The 21,728-nt window shown below is 42.5% G+C and overlaps 1 protein-coding gene across 1 annotated transcript in view; it reads right to left on the minus strand.

The window, feature by feature from the left end:
* Window positions 1-21,728, minus strand: part of COLEC10 (collectin subfamily member 10) — a 392,931-nt gene that overhangs the window by 22,867 nt on the left and 348,336 nt on the right. Inside the window, exon 4 of the mRNA XM_085605060.1 lies at window positions 2,961-3,014. Within this exon, the coding sequence (XP_085461186.1) occupies window positions 2,961-3,014 (54 nt within the window). The remainder of the gene's footprint in view (window positions 1-2,960; window positions 3,015-21,728) is intronic.

The raw sequence follows: 21,728 nt of genomic DNA on the forward strand, positions 1-21,728 counted from the left end.
GAGTTAAGTAATCCCCTGATCCCCTCCACCCAGGGTAGTGCACATATACAAAAGCGGGGTACGTTTCGATCTTGCCTGTGTGCGCCGCTCCCCAACTCGTGCCCCCTGATCCTTCAATATCCCCCCCCAAAGGGCGGTGCCAGAGATCGCAAATGACAGTGCAGAGGAATCCCAACTATGCGTCAAGGAGGCCATGACGGTACCCACAGGCATCAGAATTCATCCAGGCGCTGAGGGGAGCAACCAGGAGAGGGGGTTGAAAACCATTGCGGGAGAGTCCCAACAGAAAAGTGAGAGAAAAGCCCCGAAAAGAAAAGACCCCGAAGAAGAACCCAACTTGTCCAATAACCCAAGAGTCATCAATGTCCCGAGCGTCTTGCTCGTGGTCAAATCGAAGAACAAGGGAAGAATCGGGAGCTCCCCACCCCCCCACGGGCCGACTATTAAACAGTAGGTGGAGGTTATAGGCGGAAGCGTCACAGGCGCGCTGCGGACGGATCAGTCACTCTTCTCCGGAATGAGTGTATCTTCCCGTATCATGGGGTCCGTTGTTTGTTCCGTCAGAGCCGAGAGGACTGCCTGTCGCTCCTCTATTATCGCGGTCGGGCCAGGTTTGCTGTCTCGGCGTGGCGACGCCATGGTGGTCCATCCATACCCGCCGAGACGGCGTCGGGAACGGCGGGCCCTATCCTCTGCCCCCTCCTCTGTTGCCTCAATGCCCAAAAGTTGACATGTCTCCTGAAGTGAACTTAATTGTTTCAGTTCCCCCTTGTAAGAGAAGATGATACGGAAGGGGTGACCCCAGGAATATCTTATGCCCTGCGCCTGAAGATGCTGCATGACCGATCTGAAGGCTCTGCGCTTTGCTAAGGTGGAGGCTAGAAAGTTGGCCTCTGTCCCTGGTAAGAAAAGGCTGCACTCTGAGGTGCCACCTTCAGTATTCTCTCCTTCAACTGAAAGTTGTGCACACAGGTCAGGATGTCCGCCGGGGGGGGCAGAAGCCCCTCTCCTGGGGCCAACAGTATGAGTCCGGTCCAGCTGGATGCGAAACTCCGCAGGTTCTTGCAATACCGCACGAAATAAGTCTGCGACTTGGAATTCCAGTCTAGCTCCGGAGCTTTGGGGCACCCAGCCCCGGACACGAATGTTATTTCGGCGGGACCGGTTCTCTAGGTCTTCAGTGTGTGCTTGTAAGTCCAAGACGTGATCCTGCAGGTGTAGCACCTCCTGCTTGAGTTGCTCAACCTCCTCATCCCGGCTTCCTGCTTGGTCTTCCATGGTGTTCACGCGGTCCCCCAGAGAGTCAACATCCCTGCGCACCTCCCTTATATCTGCCTGGAGGTCTTTTTTCATGGCGGCTAGCTCAACCTTCAGTGAAGAGAAGAGAGACTCCATGAAGCCTCGGCTGGCTGGGCGTTCAGAGTCTATGTCATCACTGCCTCCCTCCGTGTGGCCAGATTTAGGTGCTGTCTCCGGTTGCTGTGAGCCTTTTGTTAAGAGGTCCCGCACTGAGCACTCCTTCTTAGCCTTATTGGTCGCCATGTGTAACTCCTCAGGTCCCCCCCGACAAGGCCCGCTGGCCAGATGGGTCCGGCTCGTCCCTTCGCCTCCCTCAGGCCCCCCGGCCCAGTCGTTTGCGGCGCCCCTCGTGCGCTTACACCTCAGACCCTCAGGGGGTACTGTCGTTCCACTTGCAAGTTTTAGTTGGAGTGTGGGTGTTCACATGATTTTCTAGAAATGTTTTAAGTTGTTTAGGAAGGTGTTGACATCAGATGTTGAGTTTGAGCTTTAGGTTCATGAGAAAAAGTATTAGAAAGATCTGAAGGTTTGTTGTTTTCCCTTGGGGTTACCTGCATGTGCTGGTTGGACATCAAAACTGTTCCATCGGACGAAGGGAAAGAAAATGGCAGAAAAACAGAACGTTGACAACATCATGCTAATGAAGTCCTTCTGTGTAATAAACAGAAAATTTATCACATTAGCCGAACTGAAGTAGTAAACCTGCACCATCAATGAAGCTGCCATCAGAAGCTCTTCAAGACAATCAAACACTGCATCAACCTACTTCCTCACCCTCCAATCCGACACTCCATGGATAAGTGCAATGCCATCAACATCGTCTTTAACAATATAATATAGAAAATCTGACTGCACATCAACAAAATAAGGCCTTCTTCTCCTCTAACACACAACCCTGCATGTTGCTTTATTCAGTGGTCATCCAACAAACCCCTCTCAGTCTCAGACCTTGCCAACATTTTCAACTCACTCATTGTTAAAAAATGATGGCTTACTCTATCACAGTGCAGTAGCAGTACCATTTTGCTCTTAGAAACCATCCACCCCTCCAATCACGTTGACTGCATCTCTGCTTTGACCTTGCATATTTTTCTGCTGACTTCTGGCTAGATGTGCGCTTTACAAATAAACATACATACATATTTTCATGCATACATGTCATATATACAAGTCCAGCTAGTGTGCCAACGAATACGTGCCTAGTAGCAGCCTCTGGATGAAGTATGACAATACAGAGAGATCTGCTTACGTTAGCATTGCAAACCTATTCGAAAAATGAACATCCTAGTTGAAAGACATATAGAGAGTAATTGGAAATGAGGAATTCTTTCCCTAGGGCCAGTTTTTTCTTACGTTAGTTCTTCTGCAAAAACATAGAGGGCCTGATGCAGATAACATGTGACTGGGCAGGAATACATTTATGCTCAGAAAACGTTCACCGTCCTGGATGCATAACATGGTCTACTGACCCATCAATCAGTCTATCCATCCATCCAGCCATCCATCCATCCATCCGTCCGTCTGTCTGTCTGTCTGTCTGTCTGTCTGTCTGTCTGTCTGTCTGTGCGTCTGTTCGTCTGTCTGACCGTGTTTCAAATACATCAATACCTTCTGGTAACAGAAACATATTTTCACAGTTAAATGTTATAACCATAAATTACCTGTTTTTCCTTTTCTTCCAGGAAGACCATATAGACCTTTGAATCCTTTGTCACCTAAATTGAGCATAAAGTAAATATAATTAAATTGGAGAAATCATTGATACTATTTTGCAGTAGGATATCATTTTAAACCTATTCATTAATATCTTTATTACTCTGCAAAGCAGGCAGGATTTAGATGGTAGATTGACCACTTAATGCTGGGGGATAGAAGAGAGAGCATATATGTTATAAGGGATATGATATCCAAGTGTCTCTTAATACTGATTTATAACATAAGTTCACAAGAATATTTAGCTTTAGGAAAAGGATATGATTAGGCAAGTGCCCCCCTTCATCCTGTGGAAAACGTGTAATATTTTACTTAGCATAAGCAACAGTCATTTTGGCTATGGTGTCCATTTATTCCTTCATAATTCTTCCGTCTTTTCACTCTGCTTGTGTTATCTATTTTTGTTGACTTCCTGACTCAGCTAAAGCAATGTACGTGCTGACGGTTTATGGTTATCAGTGCACCTGGTCTCAGATGAAAACTGTTGACCATATACTGCTGCCATAAGCATTCCTGCTTCCCCCTCCCACTTTGCTGACCACATGGTTGTTCATCTGCCCTTGTTTGCTGATAGCTATTCCTAAAACTTGTTCTTCATATTTCTGTTCACATGCTTACATTGCAGAAAACCTGTATAAAAGACCTATGTTCTGTGACTTCAGTGTACTACCTCATGCAGCACTTGAGAGTGCTGTGTGGATGTGGTCCCACTCATGAGTGATTAATAAACTTGTTATTTATTCCAAATCCAGTGCTGATCTCTATTTTGTTGGTCTCTGGACCCGTGGACAAGAGGGTGACCCTGCACCAGTGTACCCCTAAAAAGGTACATTTCCACAGTTATCGCCCGACTTGTGGGGCCCCATCGGAGATGCGGCCGTCCGAAGGAGTGGTCTTGATGGAGGATCAAAAGATTGCTGAGGAAGCGCTCTGCACGAGGAGACCTTTGTCTTTGCAGGCCGACATGACTTTTCCGGTTTTCTTGAATTGACCCTCCACGTGGTGGCCGGTCTCAACTGGGGTTTTTTTGGTGCAATTTTGAAGGGACCAGAGATCTGCAGGTGGGAGTTGGAGACTTCTGTTTGGTAAGGTCGCTAAAGCGGCACTCTTGATTTGTTAAGCCTGGGCATTTTGTTTGAATTTGTTATTCAATCTTTGCAAAGTTTGATGGCAGGTAATGTGGAGATTTTTCTCCTTTTTGAATATTTGTTTGGAGTAGTAATATTTTACACATAATTTGGTAAAACATGCCTGTTTTCAGCACACTCCGTAGGTGGTGTTGCTGCTCTGGTGGTACCAAAGTAAGTTTAGAAAAAAGTCAGCCGGCTCCCCCAGAAGGGACACCTAATAGAGATATGTATGTCAAATATGGTATTTCTTCTATAATGTACGGTCCACTGTGAAACAAATACACAAAGAAAGATTCCGATCTGCAATGGCCAGTGAATGGGTCATTTGATCTTAAAAAGGTTCAATATGTAGAGCAATGTTTATTTAATAGAAGTTAACAGGATATGTTTGATTGTGTGGTTATGTGGGAAAAAGAAGTGCGAGAGAGAGCGAAGAGAGCAGAAGCTATAGCAGAAAAAGTACAACGTAAAAGGATATGTAACAAAAAGTGCTAGAATTAAAAAATAAAGAAAAGAAGGAAAAAACAGAAAAAGAAGATAGAGAACGTCGATTAGAGATAAATGGCCAGTATCCTATTAGGCGCCCTCTCTATTCCCTACTTGATACAACTAAGGATGATTGCACCCTATTAGAACGTCCCCCACCCCCGAATAAACCTCACACTCCAAGAGCCCCTGATGAGGCTTCTGATGACGAGCAGTTGTCTTCAGAAGACAAAGAACAAGATAAACAAGATGGGCGACAGACTCACTCTACTTTGACTAAAGCAGAAAAAGATCAATTAAAACTGCTGCTAGGGAGGAGGCTCGTCGTTCTCACACGGCATCGCTCATTGTAACTATGGTTCAACAGTGGAACAGTGCAGAGCAATTTTATTTTGTAGAAAAAATTTGTTTGGGAGGTAATATTTGATTACAGACAAATTTCTCAGGAACTAGATCCAGCTGACATAAATACTGATTATAAACGATTAACAGGGAGGACTTTTCCTTTTTCAAACCAATCTAATATGATTAGACAAGTGGTTAAAATACGAGACGCAACATTACGTTTACGAAAGCAGCAAGAATTAGCCAGAAAACAGAGAGGTGTAGAAGCAGTTCAATCTCCAGTACAGAATGTAGATGCTCCGGTGGAAGAGGCTGCACTTAGTAGTATTACAGTTACTGTAAAACCTATGCGTGAAGCTGCACCCCTGTATGTTCCTCCGAAGGGTGCCGGAACAAATGATGACAAAACTTCGGATGATGCAAAGGGATATTTTATATATAATTGGGTTTACACTCCTTGGAGTAGAGCTGATGTGATGGTTCTTGAAGCTGCTTTGCCCGACCCCCGGAAAAATCCTGCCGCCTTCTATGAGGAGGTGGAAGGAGTCATTAGCTCCTGCACTATGACCTTGCCAGATATTGATATGTTCTTTGGGCTTAATTTGCCCCCTGATATGTGGAGAAAGATATGTAAAATAGATGACAATGTAGCATATGGTGATATCTGGGAACATTTAGAACAAATAGATGCGGAAAGGGAGCTTGCGCAGAAACCTCAGAAGGAGATATTAGATCTTCCTAAAGCTATTGTGACTAAGTTAAAGACTCTCATACCTCCTAAGAAAATAGATTGGACTACGTTAGCGTCCTGTAAACAGAAAACGGATTAGTCAGTTTCTGATTTCTTTTCAAGGTTTGAGGAAACATTCCATAATTTTAGTGGTCAGTCATTGGCCGATGACACGGGTAAGCATTTGTTTGTCGATAAATTTGTCGCTAATATGTTACTGGAAATAGCTAGTCGTTTAAAGGCCAGTGAGAGTTCTTGGACTACGTCTTCCCCAGTTTTTCTTTTGACTTTGGCCCAATATTATGAGCAACAGGAACAGGAAGCGAAAGGCAAGGAGGATAAGAAGGATAACGCCTTAAATACAACAGTTATGTTGGCTCAAATATATGGTCCACAATTTAGGGGAGGTGGAAGAGGCAGACATGCAATGTATACTCCTGGTACACCCCCCCCCCCTCTGCCTCGAGCAAATATGTCCCCTGATCAGTGTGCTTATTGTAAAGAGACTGGGCATTGGCATTCTGAGTGCCCTATTCTGCGAGGTCAACAGTATCAGCGGGGAAGGGGCAGTATGAGAGGAAGCCCAGGGAATTCAGGGAATAGGGAAGGTATGGGGGCTCGTCCCAGGTTTGAGGCAGTTGAACAAGGACCAAATTAGTCCAATACGTTTGATAGACTAAATCAATATCAAATGTCTGATTATTCTGATGAGGTCGTTGCAGATTCTGATTACGCATAGGGATGCCTAGGACGGGGTAAGGAACCGGTTGAGGTGCCAGTAGATCAAACGGGTCCTTATGTTGATGCAAACGTCTTGGGATCTACTGATCGGTTTCTGGTTGATACAGGGGCTCCCCGTAGTGCTCTGTCTGAAAAGTTGGTTCCTAGGGCTCTCCTGTCTGGCACAATGATAACATCGATGGGATTCGACGGGACACCTACACCTAGCCCACTTTCACAGCCACTTGAATTCAGACTTGATAAATTCAACTGCAGTATATTCATTTTTGCTTTCCCCCACCACACCTGACAATATTGTGGGTATCGATATGCTTCAATATTTTAGTGCCACAATACGTTGTTCTCCGGATGGTGTGCGTGTTATTTTGAAAGACAACTATCCAATGGTTGAGAGATCCCGTCTTATCAATGAGGACATCGCCTTGGCATCTTTACCTAGTACTTTGTGGGCTAAATCAGATACTGATGTAGGTCAAATGGTTATTCCACCTGTACATATTCAAGTTAAGGAGGGTGTTTCATTGCCTCGACTGCCCCAATACAAAATATCCCGAGAAGGTGAAGAAGCATTGGCACACATTGTTCATTATTTGATTAAAGTGGGGGTAGTGGAAGAGGTCCCCTATAACACTTGTAATAGCCCTAACCTTTCTATTTTGAAAAAAGATACTGACACTAAAATCTACTGATTCATTATTGATTTGTGAGAGGCTAATAAAAGTGTAGTGCCCCAATATCTGGTAGTTTCTGACATCACTACACTTCTCACTATGGTCCCTGCTACTACCACTACATTTTCGGTGACCGATTTGAAGAATGCTTTCTTCTCGATACCCATTCACCCTGACAGCCGTTATTTGTTTGGGTTCACCCTGAAAAATAGATCATATCGGTTCTGTAGAGCTCCACAGGGTTATACAGAGAGTCCCAGCATTTACAGTCAGGCATTAAAAAGGCAGCTTGATTCCTTTCCTGTACCGAAAGGGGTGGCCCTTATCCAATATGTCGACGATATCTTGTTGGCTGCAGATACCCCTGAGCAGTGTGAAGAAGGAACACTGTCATTGTTATCATTTCTTGCCTCTCACAATCACAAAGTCTCAGGAAAGAAATTGCAATTTTGTAGACAGGAGGTTACCTATTTAGGTCACCTCCTGTCTAATACCAGATCGCATTCAGACTATTTTAGATACTCCTGTGCTCTGTACTCAGAAGGATGTTCGTGCACTGATTGGCCTCACTTCTTTCTTGCTACTACTCCTGTCCCTAACAAACATTATTATTTTATTCTTCCCTATCATGAGAAGAAACACGGGATGTCATATCTCAATAACAGTTTCATACAAATGTTGCATCATACTCATAATGCTACGAACACTACCAACTGCTGGGTATGCGGAATGATGCCAGCTCATCAGAAGAAGGGAGGAACACCTTTCATTCACTTGCCATTCTAGCATAATGGCTCCTGTAGAGCCTGGTTCGCACTGTTGTGGTCTTCTGAAATTGCTAATAATACTCTAGCTGATGTAGGAGGACTTAATGCAAGACTTAATAAAGTTTGTTATCCCAATGAGGAAGGGGACCCACAAGCCAAAGGAACTGTATGGGAAATGGAAGAGTATCGCAAAGGAAATTCCTCCACACATTATGTTTTCCCCAACACTCGAACGGCCAAGGCTAACGGGACTTTTGTTATCGCTGTTACTAGAGCCCCAGCAAATCTTTGTGTGAGCAGTTTTGGTAGTATTCCAGTGGTAAAAAGTGACTGTACCACAGTATTGAACATTACTGAAACGAACAATAGCAGTTTACTGTCCTTATACAACACTTTTTTAATTTGTGGAAGTAAAGGCTACTATCATCTACCAGTTGGATGGTCTGGAACCTGTTATGTGTCCTTTTTGCTTCCTCCTGTGTTCTTAGCACCTGCATCTTATCATAAAGATGAAAAACTGTTTAATGACATTTCTTTGAGCCAATTCAAAAGAACTATAAATAATGATGAAGTGGATCAAACTGATAATGCATTACAGGAATATGTTGACTTTAATTTGTGACTCTTTTTCTTTGTTGGTGCGGCTTTAAATAGTAGGAAGATTAGATGCTTAACCCATGTATTAGAAGCTGTGACTAATCAGACAGCAATGGCGCTTGGAAATATTACAGAAGAACTCCAAATTATGAGAATTGTGACTTTGCAAAACCGAATGGTTCTAGACGTGGTTCTAGCTGATCGTGGTGGAGCATGTCGCATTATTGGGAGTAGCTGCTGTGTTTTTATCCCTAATCATGCTCCTTCTGTTTATGATGCCATTTCCAAAATGCATAAAATAGCCACAGCTCAAACACCAGGCATCCGACAGTCTGGCTCTCAAAACCTTTGTTACTATTCCAGTTTGCCATACCAGCATCTTTGATAGACAATTGAGGATCATACTTGTGTGATTAATTTATTATTTTGTGTTTCTTTTTGCATTTTTTTGTAAAACAGCAGCAAATGTTTTCGCCGATGAGTGCGTTGCCAAGTGATGTACCATAAATCATATTACGTTTAAATATAATTGATAACTTAACAATTTAGAAAAACCATTAGAGTAATGAACAGAACCAATTCATTCAACGTTCAAGTCATATTATTTTCAGTGTACAATGCAACAGGTTTTGGAAAGAGACTACAGTGTGCATTTTTAAAAATAGTAATGCGAATGCTCTAACATTGTTTTTCTTCCTTTTTAACTTTTATTTCCATTAAGATGAATCACTTGGTATTTTAGTTGTAGGTAATAGATTACTATTACAATTACAGAATTCTGTTTTTTAATGTGAAAGTCACTTTCAATTTAATTATTAAAAAAGGCGGAAAAAGCAACCATTATATTTTTTTGCACATCATTTATTTATTTCAGCAGGGGACAATGCAAATAGGTGCGGTAACAAAAAGTATGCAAGGTTCATCACAAAAGGCTCTCTAACAGAGGGAACATGTAGAAGCAAGGCAGTACAATTGGACCTTCCGCCACATAACAAACGAGAGCAGCAACATAATAACAGAGTGACAATCTGATAATACAATCATTCGCCTGGAGAAGCAAATATCAGTCCTGGTGGTAATCTATCAAAGAAGTAGTACACAGCAGAAAATAACAAAATTCAATATCCCAGCAGGGATTGGGCTTAAGAGACAAATAGACCAGCTTAAAGTATCAGGAAGGTCAGAGCAGGTGCAGGTTGGCCGAGTAAGTAGGCGTTCGGCAGCCGTGAAGGGGTAAAAAATGGGACAAAAAGGAGACAGGGTGATGCACTAAAACCAACCTCTCTCCAGTCAAGTGGGCATCCCAACACTAAGATAGACATCCACATAATATGGCAGGGACTCTCCCGCTGGGGCACACTATGGCATCTTAAAAGTAGAACACCTACTGCAAGTGGACCAGCAAGTGAGATCCCCACGGGCCACTGGAAGAAATGGAAACACTGCACTAACGCAGCCAGTCCATAGCCATCACTGGCCAGGAGAGAAAAACTCTCTCATAAACCTCCAGCTTATCATTTAGGGGATAGGTAGTACGATCATGAAGCGCCACCTCTGGCAAGTTCTAGTATCCAATCATAACCTGTGGGAACCATGTGTTGACACTAGTGTTGGAGAATACAGATCTTGGCCACAGCGAGAGCCGTAGCCAGCCAACGATCAGTATGCAAGTTGATATCAGCCATGTCATACAGTAGTGCTAAGATTAACCCATACAGACGTCCAATTGAACTTTAGAAGCCCACAGGATATGGTAAAGGTCACAGTGGGGCTGTCCTTTAGTCCCACATTGGTCGTGCAGTAACAGACGTGCCTAGTTCAACTTAGATGGAGATCAGTACCCATCACGAAGGACCTTAAAATAAAGAAACTTATTTCTCTATAATGATCAAAAAGCAAGGTAGACTTGTCCTCAGGCGAATATTCCTTGCAGAGGAGCACCTGCCAGGGTAGTCTGTGAGCAACGTGTTAAAATCCACTCTTTGATTAGAAGCCTAGAGAGTCCTGACATTATTCCCTTAAAGCTATGGAGGACACAGCCAGGAAGATCGGAGAAGGCTCCGGGTCACTCCTAAAGCAGTGTACTTGTTGTCGATATATGCAGTAATTGGTGTCGCAGAATCCAAACTCCTCTCCAAGTTGCAATAAAGGTTTCAGAATGCCTTCTTACAAGAGGTAGACCATACTTTCTATCCCTTTCCCGTGCCAGGACGCCCAATAGAATGGTGAGTTAGGAATGCAGGAGTCCACAGAGGGGCCCCACAATGGAGGAAGGGGGTTAATCCTAGTAGCTTATGCGCCATACCAAGAGGGCTGTATGAAGAATACGATTCCCCACCAGAACGATTGCGGCGGTAGTCCCCATGATATGGCATTTAAGGATAAACCATATAGGGGGCCTCTTGTGGATCAAGCCAGTGGCAGGATAGGTGAGAAAGATGGAAAGCCAGGCTGTATGTTGTCATGTGCTGGAGGTGTAGCCCCCCTGCCGCAGTATCTACCCACAACCACGAGGGGTGGTGCTGAAGACTCTTTATTTATTTATTTATTTATTTCGCGATTTTTATTGCGCAAACAAATACCCGAAGGTGTCTCGGCGCATGTGACAAAAACGAGAGACCAAGCCGCAGGATTACTGATTGAACAGCCATGTCTTTAAGAGCCTACGAAAGCTTATCAAATTGGGGGCAGTTTTTATGGTGAGTGGCAAAAGGTTCCAGAGTTTAGGTGTGGCAACCAGGAAGCGCCTGTCTCCCCAGGTTGCCGTTCTGGTGCGAGGTAACGGAAGCAGGCAGGAGTTGGCGGATCTCAGCTGTCTCCTGGGGCTATACAACTGGAATGCTTCAATCAGAAACTTTGGACCGACGCCATGCACTGCCTTATAGGCAATGCAGAGGGCCTTTAATTTAATGCGGCCCTCTACTCTTAGCCAATGCAGGTGACGAATGGCTGGAGTAGTTGGCTGGCGGCGGGGGATGTCAAGAAGAATTCTTGCAGCAGCATTTTGTATGGACTGCAACTTAGATAGAACACGTTTCTGAGTATTAAGGAAGAGGGCGTTCCCATAATCGATTTTAGAAAACACTAGGGTAGAGACCAGGGTATCCCACCTGAGGTGGGAAGGTAAGGCAGTATTTTCCTAATTTTCTTTAGAATAAAGAACGCAGATGACACAACCTTGTTGACATGAAGGTTGAATGACAGCTTGCTGTCAAAAATGACTCCCAGGTTTCTGGCCTTATCAACTGGGACAGGAGGAGGGCCCAGCTGGTCAGGCCACCAGGCAGAAGACCAAACCGGGGAGAGATTACCAAAGGTCATGACCTCAGTTTTGTCCGAGTTAAGCACCAGACAGTTGGAGGACATCCAGGTACTGACAGCAAGCATGGCGCTTTGGAAATTATCTGCCACCGCTGGGCCGTCCTTGTGTATTGCCAGAACCAGTTGGGTATCATCTGCGTAGGATGTAAGTCGCAGCCCATGGGCCTTTATTACCCTCGCTAAGTCTGCTACATAGATATTAAATAGCGTTGGACTTAGCGAGGAGCCCTGTGGGACTCCACAGGGGAGTGCAGAGACAGGAGAATAGAAGTTACCCAACTGCACTGTCTGGGTACGGTAGGCAAGAAAAGATGAAATGAGATTTCTATCCATACCGTTTATCCCCAGGGCTGTGACACGGTCGACCAGAATATCCAAATGTGGGAATGAATATCTGTTCCATCCCCAAGAGGAGTGCATGAGGTATCCAGAAGGATAGTATCCCTAGCACATAATTGTACGTTGGAGCCACCATCATCTTAACTGTTCGTACCCTCCCCCAGAGTGAGAGATTAAGATGTTACGATTTGAAGTCACATTTAGACTTTTCCTCCAATGGCAAAAGAATATCCTTGACCATACCAGTAGGACTACTAGTCATGGGAATACCCAAGTAGCTGAGACCCTTAGGGACCCACCGTATATCATACATTTGAATGCAAGTGCTGGTAGTCACCTTTGACATAGGTAGGGCTTTGCATTTTATCCAGATAATATTATACTTGGACAGGTGGGAGAATCGGTCAATAATGGATATCACAGCTGGAACAGAAACATCCAGAGACGACAGGAAGAGCAGAATACCATTAGGGTATAATAACGCCTTCACTTCCTCATCACCCATCCGGATCCCCTCAACCTCCGATGGATGACAGTAGAGAGAGGCTCAAGGGCCAGCAGGAAAAGGAGCAGTGAGAGAGGATAGCCCTGCCAAGTTCCCCGATGGACTAAGAAAGAACGCAACAGAAAGCCTCCACAGTCGACTTCCACCGTAGTGTATTCATAACGAAGCCTGACTATAGCAATTTAACCATTCTTAAATTGTGAAAGGTAATATTCCTCCCAGAGAATACCTTTAAAATTTGTTTTTCAAATTTACTACACAAGTCGACTTATTTTATTGTAGTTATCCCTAGTACAATAATATTATAATGTATTTTATGTAATGAAACAATACGAAAGAAGAAGAAATTAAAATGCTGATGCAGTTGTACAATTACAGAACAAATGCAGACCAAAGTCTGGTTAGGCTTCTCTAGTATTTGTGCAATTTATGAATTAATCACCATTCCCATTCTCTCACGTTCTTTGGCATATCTACTTGAATTAGCTTTAAATTGTTAAAACCAGAAACATTTTGTTTTATGACTATTTTTTCTGTACTGTCTATAATAGGATCACTACTTGATTTAACACATTATTTGTGATAAGTCTTCTTTCATGCACCTCAATGGTACAAGCCATACCAATAATAACAATCATGGACATGTCTCTATCTATCCTGAATTGCAAGACTCACAATGCAGTCTTGACTTGCTTTTTCTCCAAGTTCCATTTTCTTGCCATATTTCCAAAAACGACATTCAACAGGTGAAATAATCTTTTGTTTTACTTTAGAAATACTAACAAAAATGGAAATTAACTTCTGATTAAGTTATTTTGTTCTTTTGTTTATTGTACTTGTCCATGCCAATCATCCAAGTCTACAGTTAGACGCACGTAGATTTTGGCCCAATATCCTTCTACCCTCGAGTTATCAATGATGGAGGCATCTGTAACTCCAGGGGGTGCAAATCCATGTTTTGTTGAATAACATTCGGGAATCAATGTGGAGAGAATGCATTTTCTCTACTATTGAGTATTGAGTCAAAATCAAATTATCCATTTTCTGTTCCATACTAGCAAAACAGGGCGAAATCAGGGGCTACAGTGTATTTGTCTAATTCGTGGTTACTCATTCAAAATGATATGCAAGCAATATACGTGTTATGTATGTTTGGTTTCCATAATCCGTTTCCATCATTTGCACAGCATTGACCGGAGCCTGCTCTGTATATTACACAAGCAGCAGATACAGAGCTGATAGAGTTGCTCTGTTTTTCTTCACCTGAGCAATGCTTCTGTTTCATGATCATAGATTCTTTTTTTGTAAATCAAAATCTAAAAATCATAAAATCCCATAGAGTGGACAGTTTTCACTCTCCTTTCACAATTTGATTTCTATAGGCCATCGCTTAGGGCTCTATTCCTTCTATATATAGGAGGCAAATGTCATCTCAGGTCTTGTAAAATAAAATCACCCTCTTTACCAAAGGTATAGATGCTTCCCGGATAATAGTCATTTTTGTCTCTTGAATTTACATTGTTCATGGAGATGTAATCTGTTTGTTATTTTCCCAGCCATCAAGAATTGTATGGTTGATCTAGGAGCAGATTTTGGGATAACCACGTAAGATAATTTAACTTACAATAAATCTAAATAGAAATCATTTACATAGTCAATAGTTAGCCTTAAAATCTGACATAGATCCGTACTTACATTAAACAACTCTGTTTTACATTCACAGCTGATCTGCCCTAGGTTATATTTTCTTTGCATTTCCTTTACTCTAGCTAACCAGGTTTCACCAACGTTTGAAACCGGTCCTTTTTTTCCCCATTTTAAAGCCATATTACCTTTCAATGATCATAAACTGGAAATGCAAGCATACACAGTCCACTTGGCCCCCAAAAAACTTTCAGATGTGTGTTCATGGAAATAACCTCCTACTACTTGTATATTTTTGGGCTGTGTATCTTTTCCAATTCAATAAGTTTAGTAATAATAGGCGAGCATATGAATTCCTCAAGTTCTGGCACATAATAATGCTTGTTGCTTAGAGTTTCTTCTGTGTGCAGCCTTGTTAACAATGAAGTAGGCTCTTATAGTGGGAGTAGAATAATCCTTCAACAGTGGGGTTTTAGTGAGCTTGCAGATTGACAGGTGTTTATCCTTTCATCTCCCCTCTTACCATACCTGGGCTTAACTCACTGTGCCCTAAGGTATGCTTGGAGGACCTGTGATGCACAAGGTAAACAAATCAAATGTATCCAGCGGGAACCACTCAGCAGAGCACCAGAGTGTATGAAGGTATTTTATCTGGTGATAAGGGCCCACACACAGGGATGTGACCATTTAATATTAAGTGAAGGAGAAATAGATACATCAAACCTCCAAAACATTCGACTAGGATAATGACTGCCATTTAAACGTTGCCCCAAAGAAAGTCCCACACACAGGAGAGGGCCAGCTGTTTCGAAATCCACTGGTCAGCAAACAGGCACAGAGCTGAAAGGGGCAACTAGAGGTCCAGATTGCTCCTAGATGCATTGTTTGCAAGTATTAGTAGACACAAAACATATATAATAGGCGCTATTGATAAATCTTCTGGATGGAAACTGCATCATCAGAGACAGATGAGAAACAGAACCGAAGCAGTGGACAGAAAGAGCACACCTGCATTGTAAGTAATGTTGGGTCTGATTCACAAACTGCTTCTTTAGTATGTGAAGTATCACCACAGTAGTCCAACTTACTACCAAATGCTACTCACAAAGTCTAAATCTCCTTTACTCATGCTATCTTTTCTAAGGGGTGATCCTCACACATGTATGTTTACTATTTAGTAGTAAATGTAGATTTGCGATGTGTTGATAAGTCATGTTGATATAATAGCAAATCAATACATTGCGGAAGTATGAACACATGTAACATTTCTTAATGAATTAGTTACTTACAAATGGATGACAAACGACTAGATGGTGCACAATGGAATGTTCCCCAGGAGCAAATGAGATGATGATGAAATGTTTGCAAGCAAATGATGTTTTCCCAATTTAAACACCAGGTCAGTGCTCATGGTCACCAATTGTTCGGTGAGCACTACACCATCAATATTAAGTGTCTGCCCCTGTCGGTTTTAGACTCCCTTAGCTTAACCCTCCTGTGAAGTACAGCCTCTCCACTCTTTAAATGCATCTTTAACGTTCCTGCGAAGGCCAGGTATTCAGAAAAATGAATCCCCAATCATTGTGTAACTAAGCATTTAGGCCTTAAAGCTTGAAATAATACCAAAGGCGAGCACATATTCATAATATTTAGTTGACAGGCGTCAAAGAGGAAAATAATTTCTGGTTCCCACCCCAGAGTCTAGTGTCTAGACTGTGGCCTCCACCTAAACAAGCAAAGAGCTCATGTTACAAAAATCACAAAGTGACAGAAGCTAATTTTTCAGGGAGTCCAGCTAACTATGTCTTCCCTTTTACTAGTTTCCAGGAAAAAAAAGCTATTTTCAACCCACCCAGCTCAGCCCTGTCTTCCTTGATATGCTTCCTTTTAGCAACCAGCATTCTTCTGATCAGTGTACATACATGCACTGAGGTTTACAGGATGGTCCTGCTATGTTAATAAGAAACAGATCAGCAATACCATGTTCTGTTTACAAATGCCGTCTCTCATGATCCAATGGGGTCGAAATATGTTTGTCATTGAATCTATTTCTTTGTAAGAAACACTATTGACTCCTTTTATTTTTACAACCTTCGACCAGCTTTTCGTTTCATTTGTGAGAACATGGCGCCATCTAACGATACAAATTCAGTAAACCATAAACTGTTTCATGATTAAAAACAAAACCTGGAGTTTCGATTATGAGCTGACAGCCATCAAAAGAAAACAGCTATTTGTAAACCCTTGAGCAGGAATAACAAACACAGATGCCGGGAAGGTGCAAGACTTCATAGTTCAACTAATGGCAGTTCAGGGATGGAATTTCTTATCAAGATCCATGCAATTTTTTTTAGGAGACTGAAGCTTAACGAAATTTACCCTGCTTTGCTTTGGTAAATCAGTCTTTGGAAATAATATGAGTTAATGGAATAAAACGTTCTGGGCTATGGTCTGTCAGTGCTTTTAACCCTGAAAATAGGCTGAAGTTATTGTATTTCTCAGGTCTCAAATCCATGTTTCTGCAGCATTCTGGGCAGTATGATTTCTGAAAAAATGCTCCTTCTTTTTCAGCCTTTCATTTTATGGCTGAATTGTATTGCTGGTTTTTAGACTCTGCTCATTGGAGCTCTGTTGTATGGAGTCCAGTGCAGGTGCTCTGACTCCCAAATGATGTAGAAAGTGGCTAATCCCTGACTGGCCTATTTAATTTTCTTATAGGTCCAGAGTATATGGTGCATAAAATACAATAGAATTTTAAAATTTCACCTCTGGAATGCAGCATTTACTGTGCCATTCACTACAGTGACAAAGGCTTTCATTGTAGCCTGACTGCTGCAGTGTAAAACTCACAGGGCTGGCTGGTAAAATAGCCCTCTTTAACAGATAAAAAGCCTCCCTTTTAAATATTTTAAAAGTACCCCTACGTAAGCCTTGAAACCCATAAGGTAGGGTGCAATGTATTTAAAAGTGGAACATGTAGAAAAATAATGGTGCCATATGCCTACAGTGATATAGCCCAAAATGCTAATTTCGCTGTGGGAGGCCTAGCTGTCCTATGTAGAAAAGCAGAGTACAGATTAATATACTAATACTGTATGTTGAGAATGGGCCAGTTAGAAAAAAAATTGAACCACTATTTATAATAATTATTAAAAATCCAATTCAATGATGAAGTTAGTTTTTTTAGTAAATATTAGGAAAAAGTAACCTTTGGAATGTTACACTTTGCCTGCCTGAACTGTCAGAAGGCTAATTTGTATAAGCCACTGCTAGGTCCCAGCCTGTGCTCAGGCCCGGAATAGGTGTGAAAGAGGCATGAAATGCCGCCCATGAGGAAACAGTAGGCTGACCTAAATGGGCAGAGGTGACTCCTCTGAATTCCACAGATTATTCAGAGTGGAATGGCTGTGAGCATCCTGTTGGGCCCACATTGCCTGCTCAACAGGTCTGTTGAACCACAGGCAACAACTGGGGCACACTTAAAAGGAAGAGACCAGGGTGACAAGACAATTCTTGTGCATTACGAGTCTGGCTTCTGAAGGACCCTGCTTTTGTACCACCTGACTTCTGTCTCTGGGTTTGAAATGGGTAGAGCGCCTCCTTCAAACTGGATTTTAGAGTTAGATGTGGGAGGGCACCTATGATTTCCTTATGAAATTCCAACACACACCTCTTGGCCTCAGCACCCAACATTAATGTGGTCGAAGACTTTCACCATCTTAAAGATGCCCATGCCCAGGCCCATGGCATTTTGTGGCAGTTTACAGTAAGGCAAATAGGAACTACTTATAAACAGGGTAGGATTGCCCCCAAAAACGTTTGCCCCCTTGGTTAGGGAGAGCCCAGGTGTCCACCCACTGGCTAGGGATTCGATTTATAATTGTATTTAGCGCTCGATTACCCTGCGGCGTCTTGGCGCTGCTGCCGTACTAATCAGAGAGGAAAAAGATGGTGCAGAGATATGATAACTCTTTTTTGATTGAAAAGCCAGGTCTTTATGGATTTTCAAATTGATAGGAAATCTGGGCATCTTCTTAGGTTAAAGTGAAGGGCTTTCCATAGCTTAGCGGTCCTCAGGACAGAACTCCTACCACCCCTTGTGGCACGTTTGACCTTCGGTAATGCTAAAGCTTTGCATCTGAGGATCTAAGCTTCGTCTGAGGGGTATACCAGACAAAGTTCTTGCAAAGATAGTGAGTTCCAACATTGTGCAGTACCTTAAACACAATACTGAGGTCTTTGAATTCCAATCTTCTTGCTACTGGGAGCCAATGTAATTTGATCAAGACCTCTGATACTGATTCATATTTTGGAATTCCTGTAAGAAGCCGGGCAGAGGCATTTTGCAGCATCTGGAGTTTTAGAAGGGATGTTTTCCGGATGCCGATAAAATGGGCATTTCCATAATCGAGTTTAGCTAAGACTAACGTGGTGACTACCTTTTTTAAGGTCCAAAGGGATGTAGGGACAGATCTTTCTGGTTATTTTTAATATAAAGAATACTGACGAGGCGAGTGCATTGACCTGGTCTTCATGGTAAAGTTTAGCCTCAAAAATAATTCCTACATTCCTTCCTTTCTGTACTGGTGTAGGCGGGACCACCATGTCCTGTGGCCACGAACTTGGTGACCAAAAAGACTTGTCTTTACCAAAAAGAAGAACCTCAATCTTTCCTGCGTTAAGCTTTAAGCAGTTTGATCTCATCCATTGTTCTATTTAGGACATGCATGAACTAAACCTATCATGATTGTTGGATATGGATATGGATACCACAATTTGAGTATCATCAGCCTAAGATACCACTGAGAAACCCATCAATTTTATAAGTTTGACTAGTAAGGTAACATATAGATTAAAGAGAGTAGGGCTCAACGAGGAGCCCTGGGGTACCCCACATGGTGGGCAAAATTGTTCAGAGATGAAATCACCCATTGCCAAATGATTCATTCTGTCCGTTAAAAATGATGTTAGCAGCTTAAGTGCTGGGCCTCCTATTCCTAGCTCAGCTAATCGGTCAATTAAGATGATATGTTTGACCATATTAAAGGCCACCGAAAGATCTAACAATATCAATGCAGCTCAACCTCTGCCGCCGAGAATGAACCTAAGTTCTTCCGATCCGGGTAGCAATGCTGTCTCTGCACTTTCTAAAGCCATATTGGGTGCAATCCATAGGTTATTATTGTCAATAAATGACATAAGTTCCATGTTCAAAGTCTTCTCTAGTAGCTTGGCTGGAAAGGGCAGTCTCGAGATGGGCCTATAACTGCTCGCTCATGAGGGTCAAAGACATTCTTTTTTAAAGGTAAGATGGAGGCCGCCTTCCATTCAGAGGGAATGTAACCTGTACTAATAATTTCATTGAAGATCTTGGTCAGTTGAGTGCCAAAGATCCCAGGAGCCAAATTAACCATTTATAGGGGGGCATGGATCAAGTGGGGAACCCGATTTAATAAAACCAATTCATTTTATGACTTGGGTTTGTAATAAACATAAATGTAACCGCTCAAGGTTCTAGTCATAGGAACACTGCTGGATTTGCGAAAGGATACTAGATGGAGTGAACCTGCTTCACTTGGCATCTGTGAGCTGTGAAAAGGACCTGATGATGTGGACGGGCAGAAAGTACTCCAAGGATCAAAATGCTGATCCATCGGGTGTCTCCAGGAACATAAAAAAAAGCTGATGAAGACATTAATGTGTAAAATGCCAGCTGAGCAGTGACAACGGGACCTGAAGTGGACTTTTGCTGTTGCCCTTTGCCTGACACCCTGGGAGACTCTAAGTGCTACCCCTAAGGTCCTAGTGTCCTTGTAAGTGTGCTCTTGTGGTTATTTGGGCACCAATAGAAGTTTAGCAACTTTTTCAAAACCTTTGCTCGAGTGCTTCAAGAAGACCTATCAGGAAAAGTATTTGATCTGCAGTTCTACAGCATCAGAATGAATTTCAGGTGTGAAAAATGAGAAACTCCCTTTTCAGATTGGGACTTTCAGATCCTAGTGGGGCCAATCTACACGGTGTTTAAACCCATGCTCCATCATTGTCAGCCTTGAATCACTCCTAGGTCTACCATGACTATTGACCACATTTGGGGCCACATGCATCAATGAGAAAACTGCTTGCAAACGGGCAGATTAGCAGAATCTGCCCCTTTGCGACCGGTATTTTTGCATTTGGGATGCATCATCCCAAATGCAAAAATCGCTATTTAAGGAATCTCTAAATAGAGATTCCTTAAATTGCGATTGCATTTAAGGAATCCCAAATTGAGATTCCTTAAATGCAATGCATGAAAGTTTAAAAATTAGCGATTTCGCTAATAGGGGGAGCAAATTACCATGAAGTTGAACTTCATGGTAATTTGCAAAAACTTTGAAAAATGCACTAAAGTGCATTTTTCAAAGTTACATTTTACACACACACGTGCCCTTGGGGCATGTGTGTGTGCAAGATGTATTCATATGCAGATTTCAGGGGTGCAACAGGGTGTCTTTTTGACGCCCTGGCACCCTTGAAATAGCATGAGCATTTTGCGATTCTCTAATTGAGATTAGCAAATTGAGAAAGTCCTCCCATTCATTCCTATGGGCCTCTAGGCCCATAGGAATCAATGGGGAGGTATTCCTTAATAGCGACTCGCAATTTGCAAGTAGCAATTAAGGAATGTTTAGGAATCGCTATTTTGTAAGCGATTTCTACATGCATAGCCTTTTGCTATTCCTTATTAGCGAATCCTTATTTTTCGCTATTAAGGAATCGCAAATGGCATTGTTGATGCATGTGCCAGTTGGTGCTTTGCCCTTCTTGGCGCTATTTTTTCTTAATTCTTGAAAAAAATCATATCTCCTGTTCCCCTTAGTGGATTTTTGTCAGTTAGATGGTATTTTGCTTATTAGAACATTGGAATGTTGGGAGCTCCATTGAAAACAATGGAGTGCTCCGGGCTTATAATGGCTGGTATAAACCCGGAGCACCAACATTCCAATGTGTCTTTGTTCACAGCTCTGGCTGTGAACAAAGACTTCAGGGAGCCTGAGGGGATTTCAATCCCCTCGCACTTTCTGAAGGCTTTGTTTTGTTAGAACATTCTGCCCTCTAGTGGCAGAATGTTCTAATAGCCTTATAGCCCTTCGTAGCATGAGCTCGGGCCTTTAACGCTGCAGCGGGCCTTTAACAGCCGGTATAGCCCGCTACGGCGGGCTATAAGGCTATAATAAATGTTTCTCTATTTTGATAAACTGCTGTTGTCTTTCTGATGTTTTAATTGATCTGTTCTTCTAAATGCTTTACATATTTTCTCTAAGTTAATTCTTTCTGCTCTGTGCTCAGCCACCCGGGGTTAAGTTCAGGCTTAAATTTGACTGAACCTAACAATGTAGTGACTTTGTTACTTGCAGTGGAGACAAGTCCACCCCGACTTAAAAACCAGTTTCTCATAAG

Source organism: Triturus cristatus, chromosome 5_1, assembly GCF_964204655.1.
Source record: "Triturus cristatus chromosome 5_1, aTriCri1.1, whole genome shotgun sequence".
In the NCBI taxonomy this organism is placed as follows: domain Eukaryota; kingdom Metazoa; phylum Chordata; class Amphibia; order Caudata; family Salamandridae; genus Triturus; species Triturus cristatus.